The sequence below is a fragment of the Natrix helvetica genome (assembly GCF_964273705.1).
Source record: "Natrix helvetica genome assembly, chromosome: 15".
Taxonomy (NCBI): Eukaryota; Metazoa; Chordata; class Lepidosauria; order Squamata; family Natricidae; genus Natrix; species Natrix helvetica.
In genome coordinates, this window is record NC_138565.1 from 3439216 (window position 1) to 3460147 (window position 20932).

Consider the following 20932-nt stretch of genomic DNA (forward strand, 5'->3'; position numbering starts at 1 on the left):
AAGAATAGAATAGAATAAAGAATAGAATAGAAAAATGGAATGGAGTAGAGTAGAATAATAGAATAGAATAACTTATTGGCCAAGTGTGATTGGACACACAAGGAATTTGTCTTTGGGGCAGGACTGGGCTGTTTTAATTCGAAACGTCCCAACATCACGACCAAAGAGGATGGGGAAATGGTTCAGGTCAGGACTCTGCTTAGCTCGATCCTCTGGATTGCAAAGAAAGCCGCGCAGAGCCGCTCAAGCGCGATCCCGGGGGAAGCGCGCGCGCGCACACGAGATGCAGACCAGCGCAGCTTTGCAGCACCCCCAAACCCACGCGCGCAAAAGCTCCCTCCCACCGCCTCTTCGCCCCTCCCCTCCTTTTCCTCTTGCTCCGCCCCTCCCCTGCCTTGGCCCCACCCCTTCCGCCATCCCATAACCTTCCCAGGCTGCAGGAGTCGAGCCCCGAGCTGGTTTGCATAAAGAGGATCGGGTGGCTCGATCGGCAAAGCCTGCCTCGCCAGCCACGTGGGGGCAAAAGCCGCCCTGACTTTGCGCGCGGGGCTTCCCTTCTGCGCCTCTTTTGCGCCCTCGATCCTCAGCCCGCTTCGGATACCCCTCCCTCTACGCCCCCACCAGGTGATGGATCTCTCTCCCCAGCCCCCGAATCCTCCTTGCTCCGGAAATTTGGGGGTTTGGCTTACTAACTAATCTATCAACCTTACCCTCCTTCCCTCCCTCTCCTTCCCTCCTTCCTTCCTTCCCTCTTCCTCCCTTCCTTTCCTCTCTCCATCCCTCCCTCCTTTCTTTCCTCCCCCCTACCTTCCCTCCTTCCTTTCCTCTCTCCTTCCTTCCTTCCTCTTTTCTTCCTTCCCTCCTCATTCCTTTCCTCTCTCCTTCCTTCTTCCTTTCTTCCCTCTTCCTTCCTTTCCTCCCTCCCTCCACCCCTCCTTATTTCTTTCCTCTTTCCCTCCTCCTTCCTTTCCTCCTACCTTCCCTCTCTCTGCCCTTCCTCCTTCCTTCCTCCTTTCCTGCTTCTTTCCTCCTTCCTTCCCTTTCTCCCTTCTCTTTCCTCCTTCCTACCTTCCCTCCTTCCTTCCCTCTCTCCTTCCTTCCTTCCTTCCTTCCTCCTTTTTTTCCTCCCCTCCCTTCCTCCTTCCTTCCTCCTTTCTTTCCTCCTTCCTTCCTCTTTCTTTTACTTACTTACTTTCCATCAAGTGATTCTGGGTAGCGTAGATGATAAAAACGACAAAATGAAACAGATACTAACATTAATCTAACTTGACATGAAGTCTTTAAAATATTTATTGATTGTATCTTCCCTCTGTATTTTAAAAAGCATGAAGGCCAGCTTCATGGCTTCACAATAAAACTTTTTTCCCTCATTGTTCACCGGTGTTGTTTCTTTGGACAGGATTTCATCTCGGTGGCCAAACAGATAAAGAGCTGAACGGTCACAGGAAACCCTCATCATTTCAGAGGCCTTTTTCTCCTGGAGAAAATCTGGTTTGATCTTGGTTGGGCATCACTCCAAAATGGCCAACTTAGCTGCCGCGGACTTTTACTTGCAGACTCTCGCGAAGAAGATTTGCGCCCAGGAACTCCGCGAACCGCTGAAAAGGAAGTTTGGTATGATTTCTGATACACCAATTTGCCTCCTTGCTTTATCCTGGAACGTGGAAGAGTCACCTTTTGAGTTTTCCCCACTAATTTAATTTTAGTTTTTAATTTTATTATTGATGGATTAAATTGATATGCCTCCCGTCTTGCTATTGAGTGACTCTGGGCGTTCAAAGGAAGATTCTGATAGAAGAGTTAAGTTGTTTTTTTTAGGGCAGAGCAGTAGGGGTTTATGGTAAAGGTACAGGTTCCCCTCGCACATATGTTCTAGTCATTCCTGACTCTAGGGGGCGGTGCTCATCTCAGTTACAAAGCCGAAGAGCCAGTGCTGTCCGAAGACGTCTCCGTGGTCATGCGGCCGGCATGACTCAATGCCGAAGGCGCACAGAACGCTGTTCCCTTCCCACCAAAGGTGGTTCCTGTTTTTCTACTTGCATTTCTTACCTGCTTTCGAACTGCTAGGTTGGCAGAAGCTGGGACAAGTCATGGGAGCTCACTCTGTTACGCGGCGCTAGGGATTCGAACTGCCGAACTGCCGACCTTTCTGATCGACAAGCTCAGCATCTGCATTTCTCTCAGAGGTTAAAACTCTTTTAAAGCTCAAATTGCAGCTTTCCATGCCAAGTCACTAGAGGTTGTTTTTTTTTCTTCCTGTCTGATCATTTCATTCATTAAAGTGAATAAATAATAAACCCATTGCTTTGTTTTCAAAGGAGGGCCTGGAAGCCAGCTGAGGGACGAGAGCACTCAGCCCGGGAAGAAGAAGAAGAAGAGGAAGAAAGAAAAAAATCAGAAAAAGAAAAATACAGTGGGGGCTTCTAGGCGCAAATCCAGCCAAGGGCCAGCCAAACCAGCAAGCTACGATGCTAAGAAGACGGGGTCAGTTACTGCAATCACACCTGGTGCCAGTGCAGAGGAAAGAAATGGGACAGAAACGTTGGTAACACCTGGTGTTACAGGTAAGAATGTGATAGGAAGGGGAAATGAGCCAGACTGATCTAATGGTGAAGATGCTGACCTAGAAACCAGGAGACTGGGAATTCTAGTCTTGCCTTAGGCACGAAAGCTGGCTAGGTAACTTAGGCCCAATCACCAGGAGTCTGAGAGTTCTAATCCCATCTTAGACATGAAAGCTGGCTAGATTTTTGGGCCAATCACCGGGAGACTGTGAGTTCTAGACCTGCCTGAGACATGAAAACCGGCTGCGCCAATCACTAGGAGATTGTGAGTTCTGGTCCTCTCTTAGCACAAAACCAAGCTGGATGACTTTGGCCCAGTTACCAGGAGACGATGAGTTCTAGTCCCACTTGAGGCACAAAACCTGACTGGGTGACTTTGGGCCGATCACCAGAAAACAGAGAATTCTAGTTCTGCCTTAGGTATGAAAGCCAGCTAGGTGACTTTGAGCCAGTCCCTCTCTTTCCCAGCCCAACCCACCTCACAGGATTGTCGTGAGGAAAATAAGAAAGGCTTGTCGTGTGTTGCAAGGGTGGGCTATAATTTTTACTTTTTTTTTTTTTTTTTTTTTTGTAAATCCACCCAGGGAATAAAAAGGCACCTGACACAAATTTCGCCATGGATTTCTTGCGGCAGAGGCTACACAACAAAATTGAAGAAATATCTGGGAAGGTAGGATGGAGACATGGATTTCGAAAGTTAGCTTTCCCAGGTCCAGAGGAAAATGAGCAGTATTCTGAATTTTGCCTACAGGCTTACCGTATTTTTCAGAGTATAAGACGCATCTTTGCCCCCCCACCAAAAAAGAGCTTGAAAATGTTGGTGCGTCTTATACACAGCCATTTTTGGCCTCCCAAAGCCCCCCCGCCCCCATCCCATTTTTGTGAAAAATGGACAAAAACCGGGTCGTTTTTTGCAAAAACGGCATTTTTGCCTTCCGCCATCTCCTAGAAGCACTGCAGCAGTGGTAGGTTCCGGATTCTGGATGCACCGTGCACGGAAGCGCCAAAGAGTTTAAGACAGGGCTGGGGGAGGGAGAAAATGCCCCCGTTTTGGTGAAAATGGGCAAAAAATGGGGGCATTTTTGTATCTTCCCCCAGCCTTGCTGAAGCTTGCAGAGTGCTCCTAGGGGCTGGGGAGGACAAAAACTTTTGTTTGCTTACTTACCTCTTGGAAATCACGCTGCGTCTTATACTCCAGTGCGTCTTACAGTCTGAAAAAGTTAATTAATAAAAGGTTTTTTTGCCGGGACCTGGAGTTTGCTTCATGCTCTTGAGAAGCCTCGGTCAGAATACACATGGCAGCTCCCAGAATTTCCAAATTTGGGTCTTTTTGTGTGAAAATTCTGGAGATTGTGCTAGGAGCTAAGTTGTCCACTAGGGATGAGGTTGTCCATTTTGAGCAGGTCAAAATGACATTTTGGATTGTTTCCTATTTCTGGCAGGCTAGTGCCCAAACTCTCTCACCCACCGTGCTGGAGAAGCGCCAGCGAAGGAAATACGAACGAGAGAGAAAGAAACGCCGGAGGAAGGAGATCAAAATGAAGGAGAAATTAGAGAAGGAAACCGCAGAAGAGGCGTTGTCCGCCGTGGTTTCAAAGCCACAGCAGGCGGAGAGCAAACCCGACATCTTGTTTAACAAAGTGGAGATCCATGCAGAAGAGGAGCTGAACAAACTGAAGAAGAAGGAGGTTAAAAGAAAATCCGTCAAAGGCAACATAACACCACTGACCGGCAAGAATTATAAGCAACTCTTAAATCGGCTGGAATCTCGGAAAACCCAGCTGGAAGAGTTGAAGGCCAAAGATGAGGAGAAGGCTAAGGAGTTGGAGGCAAAGATGCAGTGGACTAATGTCCTTTACAAGGCAGAAGGTGTGAAGATCCGCGATGACGAGGAGAAGCTGAAGGCCGCCCTGAAACGCAAAGAGAAACGCAAGGCCCAGCGCCAGAGGAAGTGGGAAAAGCGGACGGAACAGGTGGTAGACAGAATGCAGCAAAGGCAAGAGAAACGTCGCAAGAACATCAAGGAGAAGAAGCTGGCCAGGATCGAGAAGAAGAAGGCTAAAGCTCGGAAGAAAGGACGCATCCTTCCCGAAGATCTCAAGAAAGCTGGCCCTAAACGAAACTGAGTTTTAACCCCGTTTGGGTTTGAATGAACAATGTGGATGTTAAGAGAACCCACCCTTGAGCTGACTGGGCATGGAGATGATGCAACCAAGTTTGTTTGGGTCAACCCTGGGTTTGAGGAGGACCTCAAGGGTGGCAGATATTTATTTCTGAAGTCTCTCAACCAAAATTGAGTCATTGGATTGCCTCTTTCCAGCTGGTATCAAATTATCCTTTCCTGTTTTAGGGAGTGAGATTTGAAATCCTGTTACGTAGAATCATGGGGTGAAAGGGTGACATTGATCCTCTTAATCTGAGAAATGCATTGAAGCAAGGAAGGAATCATTAAACCTTCTATCCCGGTCTGCATTCTTAAACTTGCTTGGTGATTTAACCTGTTGCTTTGATTTGGTGTATTATTTGGTATTTGGAACTGTAAGCCAACCCAAAAGATTTGTACAGCGTGTTGAAAAGTAAACAAAAATTAACATTGAGTTTTATAAGTTCCTAGATTTTAATTGGCCTGGTTAAACATATTACAGGATGCAGATTTTGTCAGGAGCTGGCTTGGGGATGAATCTTTTCCTGGAAATATGGGGTATGCCTTCCTCGGGACAAAAACAAAAACAATAACAGAGTTGGAAGGGATCATGGAGATCTTCTAGTCCAAACCCGGAGACCTTACACTATTCTGTCAAAAAGGCTACCCTCTATCTTAAAATCCTCCAGTAGTGGAATACTCAGGACTTCTGAAAGCAAGCTGTTTCACTGGTTAAATTATTCTGACTGTCAGGAAATTTCACCTTAGTTCTAGGTTGAATCTCTCCTTGATTAGGCCCCCTTTCTTTGTGGCAACCCTTCAAATATTGGAACACTAATACCCCTAGTCCTTTTCACAATACTAGACATACCCAATTCCTGCTTCCATTCTCCATGTGTTTTAGCCTCCAGCTCCCTAATCATTGCATTATCCTTCTCTGCACTCTTTTCCAACATCTATTTATATTGTGGCAACCAAAACTGGATGCAATCTTCCAAGTATGTTCTTATCAAGGCATTATAAAGTGGTATTAACACTTGACGTGATCTTGATTCTAATACAGCCTAGAATTGTGTTGGCTTTTTCTGGCAGCTACAGTACACACTTGAGTTGAATAAAGCTCACTTTATCCCATTTTCAGTAGTGCTCACTGAAACACACGGAACTCTATCCAAGGTTTGATACGCCAAAGTAAAGCGTCTTTCAATTCAAAAGATGTTTATGTCATGGCTGGTCAGTGAGCACACATATGTCTTTTGCATTGGGCTCTGATTAGGCAGATTTTATATTTGTAACGAGACGCGGTGGCTCAGTGGCTAAGACACTGAACTTGTCGATCAGAAAGTTCGGTGGTTCGAATCCCTAGCGCCGCGTAACGGAGTGAGCTCCCGTGACTTGTCCCAGCTTCTGCCAACCTAGCAATTCGAAAGCACGTTAAAAAATGCAAGTAGAAAAATAGGGACCACCTTTGGTGGGAAGGGAACAGCGTTCCGTGCGCCTTTGGCGTTGAGTCATGCCAGTCACATGACCACGGAGACATCTTTGGACAGCACTGCCTCTTTGGCTTTGTAATGGAGATGAGCAACGCCCCCTAGAGTCAGGATCGACTAGCACACGTGTGCGAGGGGAAACTTTATATTTGTAGTAAAAAAAAAGGCAGGAGATCTGGCAAGCTTGGAATCATTCCCCCCCTCCACCTTAATCTAGAGAATAATCTCTTTTCAGCCCCATCATACGAGATCCAAAATGGGTGAAATGCATACTTTTTGGGGCATATTTTTAGTGATGCCCAACCCATTCTGTTCAAGGGAGGGGGAAGACGATGGTTACCCTGCAGGAAAATAGACGGCCAATAAAATTGGATTTATTTGTTTGTTTATTTATCCCTGCCCATTAATTGATCCTCCCCACCCCTCCCAACCCTGGGAAAGGACCTAAGCGAGCATCCCCGCGCTTTTTCCCGTCTCCCCTAGCAACCGCGGGGCGTCTCCAGGCAACGGCTTGCTCGAGGACCACGAAGCCGGCTCGGGATTCCCGCAGGTTCTCGCGAGACGAAAGGCGCCCGGGGTTACCATGGCAACCGGACTCGCGTGTTGGAGGTGGCCGTGTGGATGGCGGGCCGGGTTGGCTGAGGGAAAAGAGAGAGAAAGAGAGGAGGCGGGGGGGGGGATATACTTTAATGTCCCTCCTTCCTTAACCGCCTTTCTTTTCGTTCTTTCTGTAGCTAACCCGGGAGGCGCCCCGCCATGTGCAAATCCAGCAAGAGTTCCCACGTGCTCCCCATCACCTCCACGGTGGGGGTTGCCCGGGTCCTGCCCAGCGGGAAGGTCTACAGGCAGATCTTCGACGACGAGGTGCCAAGAGAGGCCGGGAAGGCAGGGAAGGGAAGGGTCGTCCCTCTCTCCCGCCAAAACCTCAGCTTGACGGCCCCTGGGTCAAATATGTCCTCTTTGTCGTTGGAAGGAAGGAAAGAGGCCTCTGGGGTGGTCTTTTTTTTTAATGTAACGTGTATTGTTTCCCCTCCTCAAAAAAAAGGAATTCAGACAATGGGAAGAAGGTTGCTTCCCCCCCCCCCACCTTTTTTTAGGCAGTTGAACTTCAAACTTTAGCTGGAATTCCTCCCTCCCTTCTTTTTCCTTCCTTCCTTCCTTCCCTCCTTTTCTTCTTTCCTCCCTCCCTTTGTTCCTCCCCTCCCTTCCTTCCTTCCTTTCACTGTTCCTTCTTTCCTCCCTCTCACCCTTCCTTCCTCCCTTTTCTTCCTCCCCTTCCTTCCTTCCTTCCTTCACCCTTCTTTCTTTCCTCCCTCCTCCTTCCTTCCCTCTCTCCTTCCTTCCTCCTTTCTTCCCTCCTTTCCTGCTTCCTTCTATTTGCCTGCCTGCCTTTCTACAACCCCTCTCTTCCTTTCTTTTATTCTGTACGTTTATTTCTTCCTTTCTTTTATTTCTTCCTACCCTCCCTTGCTTTTTCTCATCTTTTTCCTTCCTTTTTTACTCCCTCTTTCCCCCCTCCACCTTCTTTCTTTCTCTCTGTTCTCCTTCCTGCCTTTCTTCCTACCCCTTTCTTCTTTTCTCCTTGCCTCTCTCCACCTTCTTTCTTTCTATTTTCCTGCCTACGTTTTTTCCTAGCCCTTTCTTCCTTTCTTTTATTCTGTACATTTCTTTCTTCCTTTCTTTTATTCCTGCTTCCTACCCTCCCTTGCTTCTTTCTCATCCTTCCTTTCTTCCTAGCTCCACCTTCTTTCTCTCTATTCTCCGTCCTGCCTTTCTTCCTAACCCTTCCTTCCTTCCCTCCCTCCACCTCCTTTCTTTCTCTCTATTCTGCCTGCCTACCTGATTTTTTTCCTAGCCCTCTCTTCCTTTCTTTTATTCTGTATATTTGTTTCTTCCTTTTATTTCTTCTTCCCATCCTCCCTTGCTTCCTTCTCTTTTCTCATGTTTTCCCTTCCTCCTTCCCACCCTCCCTTCACCTTCTTTCTTTCTATTCTCCTACTTGCCTTTCTGACTTTCTTCCTACCCCTCCCTCCCTGCCTTCCCTCTCCCTCCCTTCTTCCTTCCTTCCTTTTAGAATTAAATTTCAAAAATAGACAAAATTATGACTAAAAATGAAAAATAGAGAGGGGGCAATAGGGAAAGTTTAAACAGAGATATGCACACACAAAAGTACATTTAAAAATTGCTTCTGACTCCCTTCAGTACAGTTCCAGTCATAGAATAAAACTATCTCTTGTATGCAATGATGCAAACCTAACATTAAAAATGTTCATACCTAAGAATCAACTAATAACACCAATATATCCTAGTCTCTTACTCTAAATAAAACATCTAACCCATAAATGCATAATTAGAATTCTACAAACGCATACAAAGAGTACTAGATACTTCTACAATCAAATATCTGTAACCATCTGCTTTTGAATTTAAGCAAATAAAGACATAAACGTATAAAACTCCAATGTCACCCAGTATTTCTGTAGACATAACAAATCTAATAGTCAATTCCCAGAATCATTTTTATCTTTTATCAAGCAAAATGTCCCAAGGTGCCCCCCATCTAGAAAGAACAATAGTCAATTTTTAAATCTTTAATCAAAGTGGCCTGTCATTTGACTATCAATGTATTTTCATTGTTTTCTTTTTTCTTGTTTGTTTTTATTAGCTTTGTTTTGTTTAAATTTCCTTTTTACGTCTTTGTTTTGGTTCATGGTTGTGAGCTGCCTAGAGTATCTCCATGGCAAGATGGCTAGTAAATAATAATTAATAATAATAATAATAATAATAATAATAATAATAATAATAATAATAATAATAATCTCAACCACTTCTATTTTTCTTCACTTTTCTGTTTTGCTTTGCCAAGATCAACCTGGTGCATGCTCTGGGGCGGGCTAGGAGCAAAATCTCCCAGCATAAAGTCATTCCAGGAAAGATCCCGTTGGTGAGAGATTTGGAAAGAAGGACCAGTTATGGATTCTTGTCCGAACGCCAACAGATGTGGATTGAGGCAATGCCCAATGATGAGCTCACTGAAAATCCAGTGCAATACAAGTAAGGAAGGTGCCAAGCCAGATACAGGGTTTTCTGGTGATTGGCCTGAAATCACCCAGGTGGTTTTAATGCCTGAGCTGGGACTAGAATTCACCGTCTCCTGGTGATTAGTCACCCAGGCAGCTTTCATGTAGATGTGGAGACTCTAGAAAGAGTGCAGAGAAGAATAACAAAGAGGATGAGAGGACTGGAGGCTAAAAACTACGAAGAACAGTTGCAGGAATTGGATATGTTTAATATAATGAAAAGAAGGACTAGAGGAGACATGATAGCAGTCTTCCAATGTTTGAGGGGCAGTGAGAACAATTAATCAGTGGAACAATTTCAAAGTTTTTTTCCCTTTTCTCTCGCAGGGAGGCTGTGACTCTGGCACATGCGAAGGCTAAAGAAAGCGAGAGCGTCATTGCTGCGCGGGAAGTCAGAGGCCTTGCCGATGTCATCGGTAAATTATTAACACTTTTAATTGTGGGCATTGACATTTGTCTTGAACTGAAATCTCTGTTTTTTTTATTTATTTATTTAGCTATACCACTGCAAAGCCCCATTTAGGATCCTGGAAGAAGGATCTTACGGGTTTTTTAAGATTTATTTTTTTACCCTGCCTTTATTATTTTTATAAATAACCCCAGACAATGAAAGTACCTAATACCTTTTCCTCCTCCTGTTTTCCCCATAACAACAATCCTGTGAGGTGGGTTGAGAGCAAGATACTGGCCCAAAGTTACCCACTTGGCTTCCATGCCTAAGGCAGGATTAGGACTCCCAGTCTCCTGGTAATTGGCCGAAAGTCAACCAGCCGGCTTTCATGCCTAAGGCAGGACTAGAATTCACTGTCGCCCGGTGATTGGCCGAAAGTCAACCAGCTGGCTTCTGTGCCTCAGGCAAGACTAGAATTCCCAGACTCCTAGTGGTTGTCCCAAAGGCTTTTGTACCTAAGGCTTGACTATAGCTCACCATCTCCTGGTTTTGTTCTGATCGAGGCTTCCTGAGAGCGTGAAGCAAACTCCTGGTCCCGACAAAAACCCTTTTTATTAACTGACTGTGAATTCTGCTCATTCACATCCAGCAAAGTCTTTCAAAGGAGGATTTACAGTCACAGACCTTATCTGGCGTGGAGAGTTGCCAGACCGATCTCTGCAAAACTTGGCCAGGAGTCTCGGAGAGTCACGAACCAATGAAGTGAACTGATTGTCTCCTGCAAACTGCCCTCCCCTTTAGCTCCTCTTTTACTTCCTCTGGGAGGGGCCGTTCATCGTCCACCTGTGGCTTTACTCCCAAGTCGACCCCTGTTCTTTAGCTCTTCCCTTCGTCTGGCAACTCTGCGCATGCACACACTGGGAACAGGCTCCAGCTGTTCTTCTGCCCTACTGATGTCTGACTCTGAAGGCAGCTGATAACTGTCAGACGGCTCTGGCCCCCTCTCTGCCTCCGACACAGAGCCCTCATCCGAGCCTTCCCCAGACTCCAGGACTGGCCCATCTTCCTCCCCAACCTCCTCACTGTCCGAATCTGCTGCCAGCCCCGCTGGCCGCTGGAGGGTCACAACAGGTTTCTAGCCCGTTCCCTTAACCACTAGCCCAAGCTGCCTCTCGAATCCGACACGTTTTCCTATTTTTGTGCCTGTTAAGAAGTTCAGGAAACAGCCTTTCCCCAAATCCAGCCTCTTAATATCCAATAATTAAACAAACCAAGGCTTAGCAGGACCCCGATCACTGTCTGAAATCCGATCCCTTTCAGTTTCAGAGAAAAGGACCAGCAATATCGTGGAGCGTATCTACGAGAACAAAAAGTTGTGTTACGAAGAATATGTGGCCCAGTTCAGGCAGGCACTAGCAGGCATCGGAAAGGTGAGGCGGCTGTTTTAAGCTCGTGCCGGGTTTTCCCTTCTTACGGGTAGTCCTTGATTTACGACCAGTTATTTAAAGGGCAAAAATAAATAAATAATGCCTATTCAGATGAGTGGGTTTGGCTGTATGACTGCGAGATTCAATCATTCCTCTGTAGAACAGAATCAGCAGCTCGAGGGACGAGCTGTAGTCATGTCAGAACCCAAACTGGTCCTGATTCATTCGTCAACCACCTTTGTTTGCAGGAAATTGAGGAATGTTACGTGAAGCCTGGGAAATTATTGTTGACCCAGTTACAGGAATCCGATCAGAGTTTTGAATCCTATTTCCGCGCCTCTGAAAGTGACGTCACTTTAATCTCCTACACCATAGAGGTAAGTGAGTGCTTCCTTTTCCAAAACTCTCGGTCACCAGGCCTTCATTTTCCCACTTTGGGAGCAAATAAACCAGCTGCGGAGTTTGATCCAGGCCCCCATTTTTCTAAATTTCTAAATTTTCTGCTGGAAATTACCCATTGCAGGATGTTTTTTTCCTTCTCAAACTGCATCTTTCTGGGAGAACCACGACATGCCGTTCTCAACTTACAACCGTTTGTTTACTGACCATTGGAAGCTACAACGGCACTTAACGGGGTCAAATTTACTTTCTCTTGCTTAGCAAACAGACATTTTGGGCTCAGTGGTCGTCGTAAGCTTGAGGACTATCTGTAGCTTGGTAAGAGATATTTTTCCATGGAAACCTGAAGTGAAAACTATTCCAGTGGAGTGTCCTAAGCCTGCCTTTAGTTTAGTTTAGTTTACTTTATTGTCATCGCACATGGTACAGAGAAATTAAATGCCGCCTTCAGGGTACATTATAAAAATAAAAACACAAACACACATCCTTTACTTTCTGTATAATTGAAATTGAAAACCTGATATTGCACTATACCATAGGATTCAATATGCTCTGGGATGGAAACTGTTTTTCAGCCTATTTGTCCTTGTTTTTATTGTCCTGTACCGTCTGCCAGATGGTAATAGTTCAAAAAAAAGGGTGCCCAGGATGAGATGGATCTTTAAGAATGTTTTGGACTTTCCTAAGGCAGCGGGAGCTATAAAGCTCTTCCAAAGAGGGGAGGGGGCAACCCATGATCCTCTGAGCAATGACGTTGACCCTCTGGAGCGCTGTCCTATCTGCCCCGGGCAACTGGCGACAGACGCAGTAAGTTAGGATACTCTCTCTGGTGCAGCGGTAGAAGGTCACTAGCAGTTTTCCCTTCAGTTGTTGTTTCCTGAGAAGTCTCAGGTCGTATAAACTCTGCTGGGCCCCTTTTGACCAGGGCTGCAATGTGAGTTGCCCCAGGTCAGGTCCTCTTTTTATGACAACACCCAGAAACTTAAAACTGGCCACTTGCTCCACTCGGTCTCCCTTGATAAGCAAGGGCTGGATGTCTGATATATTCCTTCTGTAGTCCACTATAAGCTCCTTGGTGTTAAGGACCAAGTTATTGTTCAGAATAAAAGGAGAAAGAGAAGAGGAACGTGTTGACTAGCTGTCTTAAAGTCTCATCCCTTCTTTCCAGGACTTTGAGAAAATGTGGGCCCTTCTCTTCCAAGAGAGCCAGCAAAGAAGGCAGTGGATTCGAGAACTGGATGAAGCTTTACGCCAGGCCGAGGTGGCCCGAGCAGAACGGGTGAGTCACGCTGGAAATTTATAAAGAGAAGACAGAGAGGGTGGGGGTCGGCCTATCCTGCAAAGCACCTGAAGGCAAAACAAGATGGAAACTTGTCAAGGAGATGAACAACCTAGAAATAAACTGGGTCCTCATTTTACGGACCTGGGAAAGATGAGTCCACCAGGTTCAAACTGCTGAACTGCTGGTAGCCAGCAGTCAGCAGAAGTTGCCTGCAGTTCTGCATCCTAACCGCTGCACCAAGGATCGGTTGAATGGTATAGGGTGCCCTGCTTGAGCAAGGGGTTGGACTAGAAGACCTCCGAGGTCCCTTCCAACCCTGCTCTCCTCTTAACCTTCTCCTCCATCGCTTGCCTTTCCAGATCACAGTCGTATTGAGCAAATACACCAAGATGCTGGAGGACATTGCTTACATCTTACCCTCGGATGTCCACAGATTCATACACAAGGAAGCCATGGTAAAATCCTTCTCTTTGAAACCTGTGGGTGGTCTACAGTGAGAATCCATTGAAACTTCAGGCAAATCCTTGGCTTACAACCATTCATTTACTGACGCTTTCAAGTTACGATGGCAGTATAAAAAGTGACATGCAACCAGTTTTCCAAGCTACGACCCTTGTAGTAATTCATGGAAACATGACCAAATTTGGATGCTTGGTACGTGGCATATCTATGATGGTTGCAGTGCCCGAGCCTCCTGTGATCTCCTTTCACAACCTAAAATATACATATATTCTTCTATAAGGCCTTGGTAAGGCCACAGTTGGAATACGGCATCCAGTTTTGGTTGCCATGATGTAAAAAAAAATGTGGAGGCTCTAGAAAGAATGCAGAGAAGAGCAACAAAGAGGATTAGGGAACTGGAGGCTAAAACATATGAAGAACGGTTGCAGGAACTGGGTAGGTCTAGTTTAATGAAAAGAAGGACTAGGGCAGACAGGATAGCAGTCTTCCAATATCTCAGGGGCTGCCACAAAGAAGAGGGAGTCAAACTATTCTCCAAAGCACCTGAGGCAGGACAAGAAGCAATGGGTGGAAACTAATCAAAGAGAGAAGCAACTTAGAACTGAGGAGAAATTTCCTGACAGTGAGAACAATTAATCAGTGGAACAGAAGTTGCCTCCAGAAGTTGTCAATCCCCTAACATTGGAAGTCTTTAAGAAGATGTTGGTTAGCCATTTGTCTGAAACAGTATAGGGTTTCCTGCGTAGGCAGGGGGTTGGACTAGAAGACCTCCAAGGTCCCTTCCAACTCTGCTATTGCATTGTATAACCTAACTGGCTGCCTCCCTATCTACTCCTAGATGATCAACCAAGCTCTCCTGGCCAATCGGAGAGCGATCTCTAAGTTGTTCCTTAACCTGATGGAGGCTGACCTGAAGAGGGATTCCTCTTATCGCTATCAGCTGGAAGAGAGGAAGGAGGTCTGGAAAGGCGTGCAGAAGAAGCATCTCATTTCCAGTTTCCGGTGAGGAATGTGGCAAGGGGAGCGGGCGGGGTGCTCTTATCCTAGAGGGCAACTATTGAGTTCATAGCAAGGACTGTAGGGCACCCCACCTGGTAGCGAGATTCCACCGCAGACATCCCACAAAACCAGGGGAAAGGGGTCCTTCAACTCCTAACTAACTGTAATTCGTAGCTCCCCAGATGCTGTCTCCGTGGAAGGAGGCCGCATGTCAGCTCCGGCCAGCTCAGAGGCCTGGAGCTGCCATTCAGGGGAGAAGACTGGGCCAGCTACTAAGACTCACCATCCCACCTACACAAACTGAAGAAATTCATGCTAACAATCCATGATTAATTGCCGGGTGGTTTTGATGATGGGTGTGCGGCTTACCTTAATTACCAATGTCGCTATGAAAGGTGGTGGGAAGCTACAAAGTGGCAGCTCTGACAACGTATTCATTGCCTTCGTGCTTTGTTGGTCAGTTCGTGCCGAAGGAAGAATACAAAATGCATTTACAAACCGTTTCTGTGTTTGGCTGGTTTCATTAACCCTTCGGAACCTGACGGCAACCTTGTTTTTTATTCCCCCCTCCACCCCCCAAGTTTTTATTTTATTTTTTTAATACAGCCTTACACATATTATAGAAGCAAAGTATTAACAGGGGTCTTCCTTTTTACGTCCTCTCGTTTACATCCTCCATTTTACATCGTAACTTGGATTTTCACTTTCGGCCAAGTTATTTCCTTCCGTTATTTTCCATTTTTTAATACTCATTTTTTCTTAGGATGTCAACAATCTCTTCAATCGCCCCTTCAAAAATTGCACCACAATTATCGTTTCATATTTCTCTATTGGTCTGTTTTACTATAAACAATATATATCCTCTAGTTACGTTTTGACACAGAGAGCATTTATTTCCATTTTTTCCTACAATTAACAATGTACTACACTTTATTTATTTATTAATTAGTTGCCTAAAGATACCGATCATACTACTATTCCCTTAACACATGGCCAAGGTCAAGAGGGATTAGGATCTCCTCCTCTGCTGTCCCCTTCCCCTTTTGCCTTCCATCTTTCCCATCAGGTTGGCTACATTTGAGTAAGCCACTACCTCCTCCGCCTCCCTCCACACCCCAATCCCTTCTAGTACTGATGATGTTACCTAGTTGGGTCAGGAAACATCTGCAAGAAAACCACCGAGCTCAGAAAGCACCAAGGACCCCACAGTCCTTCTCCTCCTCCTCCTGATTCTGCAGAACATAGTTTTAAAAACGTTGACCTACCAAATAAAACCACAGTCAGCCTCCTCCTCTGGGGTTTTCTGAAAGCCTTTCCTTTTTAAAAAGAAAATCCAATCTTCCTTTTTTCCTCACCCGACGTTTGCTTTTAATCTTACAGAGAGTTTATGGAAAGTGAAAGAATACGGAACCCAATTTCTGTGCAAATGGAACTGGAATCCATGCTAGAAGATCAGAGAATTCTGGCCCAAAGAAGGAACGAGCATTTATTCTCCCTGGGGTAGGTGAACATAAAAAATATACAATACAATACAATACAATACAATACAATAGCAGAGTTGGAAGGGACCTTGGAGGTCTTCTAGTCCAACCCCCTGCCTAGGCAGGAAACCCTACACTGTTTCAGACAAATGGTTATCCAACAACTTCTTAAAGACTTCCAGTGTTGGGGCATTCACAACTTCTGGAGGCAAGTTGTTCCAACTGATTAATTGTTCTCCCTTATCCTTTCACCCAAACCTTGCGTGTTTCCACCCAAATGAAACCCTCGTTCTCTTCAACGTGTTTTCCTTTCTTTTCCCCCCCTCTTTCTTTCCCATAGCTCTTTGTTGCCGTTGGAGCATACCAAGGCCGAAATCAACGCATGGTACGAGTCGCTGGTGGAGTTAAATAAACGGATAGGTAAGGAGCAGAGTCTTCCGGGGATTGGAGGGGGGGATAATGATGGGGACGGATGGGGCGGTTGAGATCCCACATTCGGGGGCCTTCCCTGGATTCCTTCCCTAAAACAACCAGCCCTGTGGGGTAGGCTGGGCAGAGAGAGAAAGACTGTTGACTTAAGTCAAAGTCATCCAGTTGAGTTGAGGCTTGAGTTCGCTTTCTCATAAGTCAATACCACTTAGCAGCACATTCCACTGCCTGGCAGTAGCTTGGATTTTACATTCTTTCCCTCGTGTTTCCTTTTTTCTTTCTCTCTTTCTATCTATCACTCATTCTTTCCTCCCTTCCGTCTTTCTTTCCTTCCCCCTCCTTTCCTTTCTCCTTCCTTCCTCTCTTGTTTCCTTCCTTCCCCTTCCCTCCATCCCTTCCTTTGTCCCTTCCCTCGTTCCTTCCTTTCTTTCCTCCTTCCTCCCTCTTCTCACCTCCCTTCCTCTTCTTTCTTTCTTTTTTCTTTCTTTTTCCTCTTTCTTTTTTATTTTCTCTCTTCTTTCCTTCCTCCTTTTCTTTTCTTCTTCCTTTCCTTCCTTTCCCCCTTCCCCCCTCTTCTCACCTCCCTCTTCTTTCTTTCTTTCTTTCTTTCTTTCTTTTTCTTTCTTTCTTTCTCTTTCTTCTTTTTTATCTTCCTTTCTTTCTCTTCTCTCCTTCTTTCTTCTTCTCTTTCTCTCTCTCTTTCCCCTTTTCTTCCTTTCTTTCTCCTTCCTTCCTTCCTTATGTCACGGCAGCCTCCATCAGTAACCAAGAAAGAAATCACTTCATGTTTTTAGAATTAAGAGTACTTTTACTGGTTATGAAAAGTCTTTCTTTCTCTCTCTCTCTCTCTCTCTCTCTCTCTCTCTCTCTTTCTTTCTTTCTTTCTTTCTCACCTCAAGATACTCACAACGTCCAGTCCATGATGAGAATTCGCCTCCAGTATGAGAAGGTTTGTCAGGAATGTTTGGAAAAGCTCCAGCAATGCAAGGTGAGTTTTTAAAATCGGTGCGGGGCATAACCTGTTTCCTAAGCTTTGTTGATCTTGACCCTTTTTTTAAAAAAAAATGAAAATGTGCAAAAATAATCGTATTTTATTCCAATTCCATTTTAAATCGTATTTTATCCCAATTCCATTTTATATTGCTCTTATCAAATTGTAGTAATAATTGGTTTCTGGAACTCTGCACTTTGATATGGCTAATCAGTAAAGACTCCACGTCAAAATGTAAATGAATATAAGAAAACAAGCATTTGATTTGAGTAAATATGATTTTATTTTTTTTACCTGGATACCGAGTGTAATCACGGAAATGATCAGGATGCTTTGGGTGCTTAGAAATTGCAGGTCAATAACTCAATGCTTTTTTTTCTCTCCCCCTTCCCCCCCCCCCTTTAGCAAAAACTGATAGACTTGAAGATTTGTACCCTCAAAGAGGCCGAGAAGATTGTAAACCCCAATTTCTATCAGTTAATCGGGATGCTGCAGGTTCAATTTGAAGCCAAGATAGAAAAGATGGACGTAAGTGCAGCCCTTTCTCTCCCATCGGAGGGACGGGGAAGTTCATTAAAAGAAGGGGGAAATGAGAGGGGCGAATGGGAAAATCTCATTAAAAGAAATGGAAAAGAGGCAGTTTGGTCTAGTGGCTAAGGTACAAGGCTAGAAACCTGGAGAGAGTTCTAGTCCAGCCTTGGGCTCAAAAGCCAGCTGGGTGACTGGCTCAATCACCAGGAGACTGGGAATTCTAGTCCTGCCTTAGGCATAAAAGCCGCTGGTTGATTTGGGGCCAGTCACCAGGGGATGTTGAGTTCAAATCCTGACTTACCCCTGAAAATCAGCTGGGGAACTATGGCGCAGTCAATAGGAGATTGGGAGTTCTAGTCCTGCCTTAGGCATGGAAGCCAGCTGGTTGATTTGGGACCAATCACACCAGGAGATGATGAGTTCTAGTCCTGACTTACCCCTGAAAATCAGCTGGAGAACTATGGGCCGATCACCAGGAGACTGGGAGTTCTAGTCCTGCTTTAGATAGGAAAGCCAGTCGGGTGACTTTGGGCCAGTTAATACCACTCTATCAAGCCTTAGTAAGACCACACCTAGAATTCTGCATCCAGTTTTGGTCACCACACGATAAAAAAGAGGTTGAGACTCTAGAAAAAGTGCAGAGAAGAGCAACCAGGATGATGAGGTGACTGGAGGCTAAAACATATGAAGAACAGTTGGAGGAATTGGGCATGGCTAGTCTAGTGAAGAGAAGGACCAGGGGAGACAGGATAGCAGCATTCCAATATTTGAGGAGCTGCCACAGAGAGGAGGGGGGCAAGCTATTTTCCTGAAGGCCAGAGAAGGAACAATGGATGGAAACTGTCCAAGGAGAGATTCAACCTAGAAATAAGGAGGAACTTTCTAACAGTGAGAACCATCAACCCATGGAACAGAAGTTGCCTTTGGAAGTTGTGGGAGCTTCATCCCTGAAGGCTTTCTGGAAGAGACTGTACTGGCATCTGTCAAAAATGGCGTAGGGTCTCCTCCTTGAGCAGGGAGGGTTGGACTAGATGACCTACAGGGCCCCTTCCAGCTCTGTTAATCTATTTAAACCACGGATCTTTTCTCGTTCTTCCCTGATTGTTCCAGGCTGAACTGGAACAGCTGGCTAAAAACAGCGAAATCAACTGCAGGCACCTCTATCAGTACTTCCAAGATGTCCTGGCCATCTTCGATGCCCACCACCTGAAACTCACCCAACAGGAAAATGATCTTCAGAGAGCTTTAAACGATTGCCGTAGCAAGCACGAAAATATGAACAAGGTCAGAACACTGGTCCCAGTTTGGCGTGGGGGTGGGGTGTTGTCTGGGAGGAGACTCTCCAATTTTTTGGGGCAGACTCTTCTGACCTACGCTTCCCGAGAGTACAAAGCACACGCTTAGTCCCCAAAGCCCTCTCTTTATTTCAATGGCTGTGAATTAAGTTCATTCGCAAGCCCGTAATGAGTCCCAAATAGTTTGTAAAGAGTCCTACGGTAGGCTGCCAAAGTCTTTCGGGATAAGGCTGATAAGCACCCACCTTTATCTATCTTGAAACGCTGCCTAAGACCTGATTGCCAAATTAGCTTTGCCCTCCATTTACTTTTCTAAAAGGTCCTTTCCGCCTAATTTGAAAGTTCTCTAGAAGAGGCAGACCACTGTCTCTCTCCCGTTTTTGGAGGATGCAAAAAGAACAAAAAATATATTTGGGGTGATCTGCTTTTTAACAAAGGAGGCTTTGTTTTTTTGTGGGGGGGAGGGTGGAGTGGAATTCCAAACTGTCAACTTTAGAATTATTGTGGGGTCCTTGGTGTTCTCTGAGCTTGGTTGTTTTTTCCCCCCAGATATTTCATGACCCAGCTAGGTAACATCATCAGTGTAAGAAGGAATGAGGTTTGCTCTCTGCTTATATACAGTGGCTTGCTCTGTCAATCTTGGTGGGAATATTCGTGGTGGTTCCTTGATTATACTTTTGTTTATAGTTTGATTGTTTGTTTGAGTTGGTAGTTCCTTTGAGCAAAACTCACTCCCTTCTAGTACTGATGATGTCACCTCGTTGGGTAATGGAACGACTGCAAGAAAACCACCAAGCTCAGAGAGCACTAAGGACCCCACAGTTCTCCTCCTCCTCTTCCTCCTCCTCCTCCTCCCTGCAAACCACACTCCCTTCTAGCACTGTTGTTGTAACCTTGTTGGGTTATGAAACATTTGCAAGAAAACCCCCCAAGCTCAGAGGGCGCCAGGCACCCTGAAGCTCAACCCTGAGCCCAAATCCATCTATGCAAAACGCCTCTTTGTCTCCTGCGTCCAACCAGCTAAGGGAAATGAATCTGGACATAGCAGTGGACAAGCTCCGGATGCAAAGCACCGACGAGAAACTCAAAGCCTACCTCGAGAAGGTTTATGCTGCCTTGGACATCATTGGCAATGGGTACGTGAATGTCGGGGAAAATATTTCACCCTGAACTAAATGAGGCTTAGACCGCGGCTTTTCCAAACAGGCATATTCTTCAAGAAAGCAAAAATGAAGTCCAATAACAAGTTCTATTTAAAAAACAAACTTTTAATACAAAAATAAGAAATAAGGAAATAAAACAAATCTATCTAATTGTTACATTTTGGCAGAAACAGTTTGTCTCCCAGCTTCCTGGCAGACGGACAAAGATCAAAAAGAAAGAAGTCTCTGGAATGTGTGATGAGTATGCGCAATACATCACTTGCTGATAAAGGCTTATGACCTGCGCAGTAATTCATCAGTAATTATTCAGTTCAGTTCGGCTAGCAAACATTTAACGCAGTGACAGTGAAGAACTGCCTAGGCCCGCGATGGCAAACCCTATGGCACGCCTGCCAGAAGTGGCACACGGAGCCATCTCTCGGGGCATGTCAGCCATCGCCCGTTGCTCTTCTGGGTCTCCACGCACGCACGTGCAGCGGCCAACTGCTCTTCCGGGTTCCAGCACACGGACACACGTTAGCCAGCTGTCTTCATGCGCTCATGTGTGCCAGAAACCAGAACAGCAGCCACCCGACATGTCCATGTCCACGGGGCAGCTGCTCTTCCCCCATGCGCGCGCATACACACACTCATTTCAGCACTCAGTGCCGAAAAAGTTCACCAACACTGGCCTATGTTGTTTTGAGGGGTTTCCCATTCTCTGCTTTTGCGGGGCAGGTGGGTGGAGGCCCCTCATTCTCCCGCTAATATTATCGCTGCAGTCTGGAGAAGGGAGGATGGAAAGGTTCAAATTCCTCTGTTTTTT

General features: G+C 45.6%; 2 protein-coding genes across 3 annotated transcripts in view; both read left to right on the top strand.

The window, feature by feature from the left end:
* Positions 1 to 425: 425 nt before the first annotated feature.
* On the top strand, positions 426 to 5761 carry SURF6 (surfeit 6). The gene is made up of 5 exons (XM_081967301.1): positions 426 to 624; positions 1400 to 1614; positions 2319 to 2564; positions 3149 to 3234; positions 4007 to 5761. Exons 2-5 carry the CDS (start codon positions 1521 to 1523, stop codon positions 4688 to 4690), a joined length of 1110 nt encoding a protein of 369 aa, XP_081823427.1. The 5' UTR covers positions 426 to 624; positions 1400 to 1520; the 3' UTR covers positions 4691 to 5761.
* A 1003-nt stretch (positions 5762 to 6764) lies between these two features.
* The window catches only part of CCDC180 (coiled-coil domain containing 180), a 36338-nt gene continuing 22170 nt past the window's right edge, over positions 6765 to 20932 (top strand). Inside the window, exons 1-15 of one of the 2 annotated variants that reach the window (XM_081967200.1) lie at positions 6765 to 6806; positions 6932 to 7061; positions 9064 to 9251; positions 9605 to 9693; positions 10989 to 11098; positions 11344 to 11472; positions 12663 to 12773; positions 13136 to 13231; positions 14077 to 14240; positions 15618 to 15737; positions 16059 to 16138; positions 17047 to 17135; positions 17544 to 17666; positions 18780 to 18953; positions 19985 to 20100. In XM_081967200.1, coding sequence (XP_081823326.1) covers positions 6954 to 7061; positions 9064 to 9251; positions 9605 to 9693; positions 10989 to 11098; positions 11344 to 11472; positions 12663 to 12773; positions 13136 to 13231; positions 14077 to 14240; positions 15618 to 15737; positions 16059 to 16138; positions 17047 to 17135; positions 17544 to 17666; positions 18780 to 18953; positions 19985 to 20100 — 1697 coding nt within the window. In that variant the 5' untranslated portion in view covers positions 6765 to 6806; positions 6932 to 6953. Of the gene's footprint in view, positions 6831 to 6931; positions 7062 to 9063; positions 9252 to 9604; positions 9694 to 10988; positions 11099 to 11343; positions 11473 to 12662; positions 12774 to 13135; positions 13232 to 14076; positions 14241 to 15617; positions 15738 to 16058; positions 16139 to 17046; positions 17136 to 17543; positions 17667 to 18779; positions 18954 to 19984; positions 20101 to 20932 lie in introns of both variants that reach the window. The other variant, XM_081967201.1, reaches the window with a different exon arrangement.

Bases quoted from the DNA above. Each gene is read 5' to 3' on its own strand.
- SURF6 (XM_081967301.1), top strand. From the start codon at position 1,521: ATGGCCAACTTAGCTGCCGCGGACTTTTACTTGCAGACTCTCGCGAAG. The intron at 1,615-2,318 runs GTATGATTTCTG...TTGTTTTCAAAG, and splicing joins ACCGCTGAAAAGGAAGTTTG to GAGGGCCTGGAAGCCAGCTG. The intron at 3,235-4,006 runs GTAGGATGGAGA...TATTTCTGGCAG, and splicing joins TTGAAGAAATATCTGGGAAG to GCTAGTGCCCAAACTCTCTC.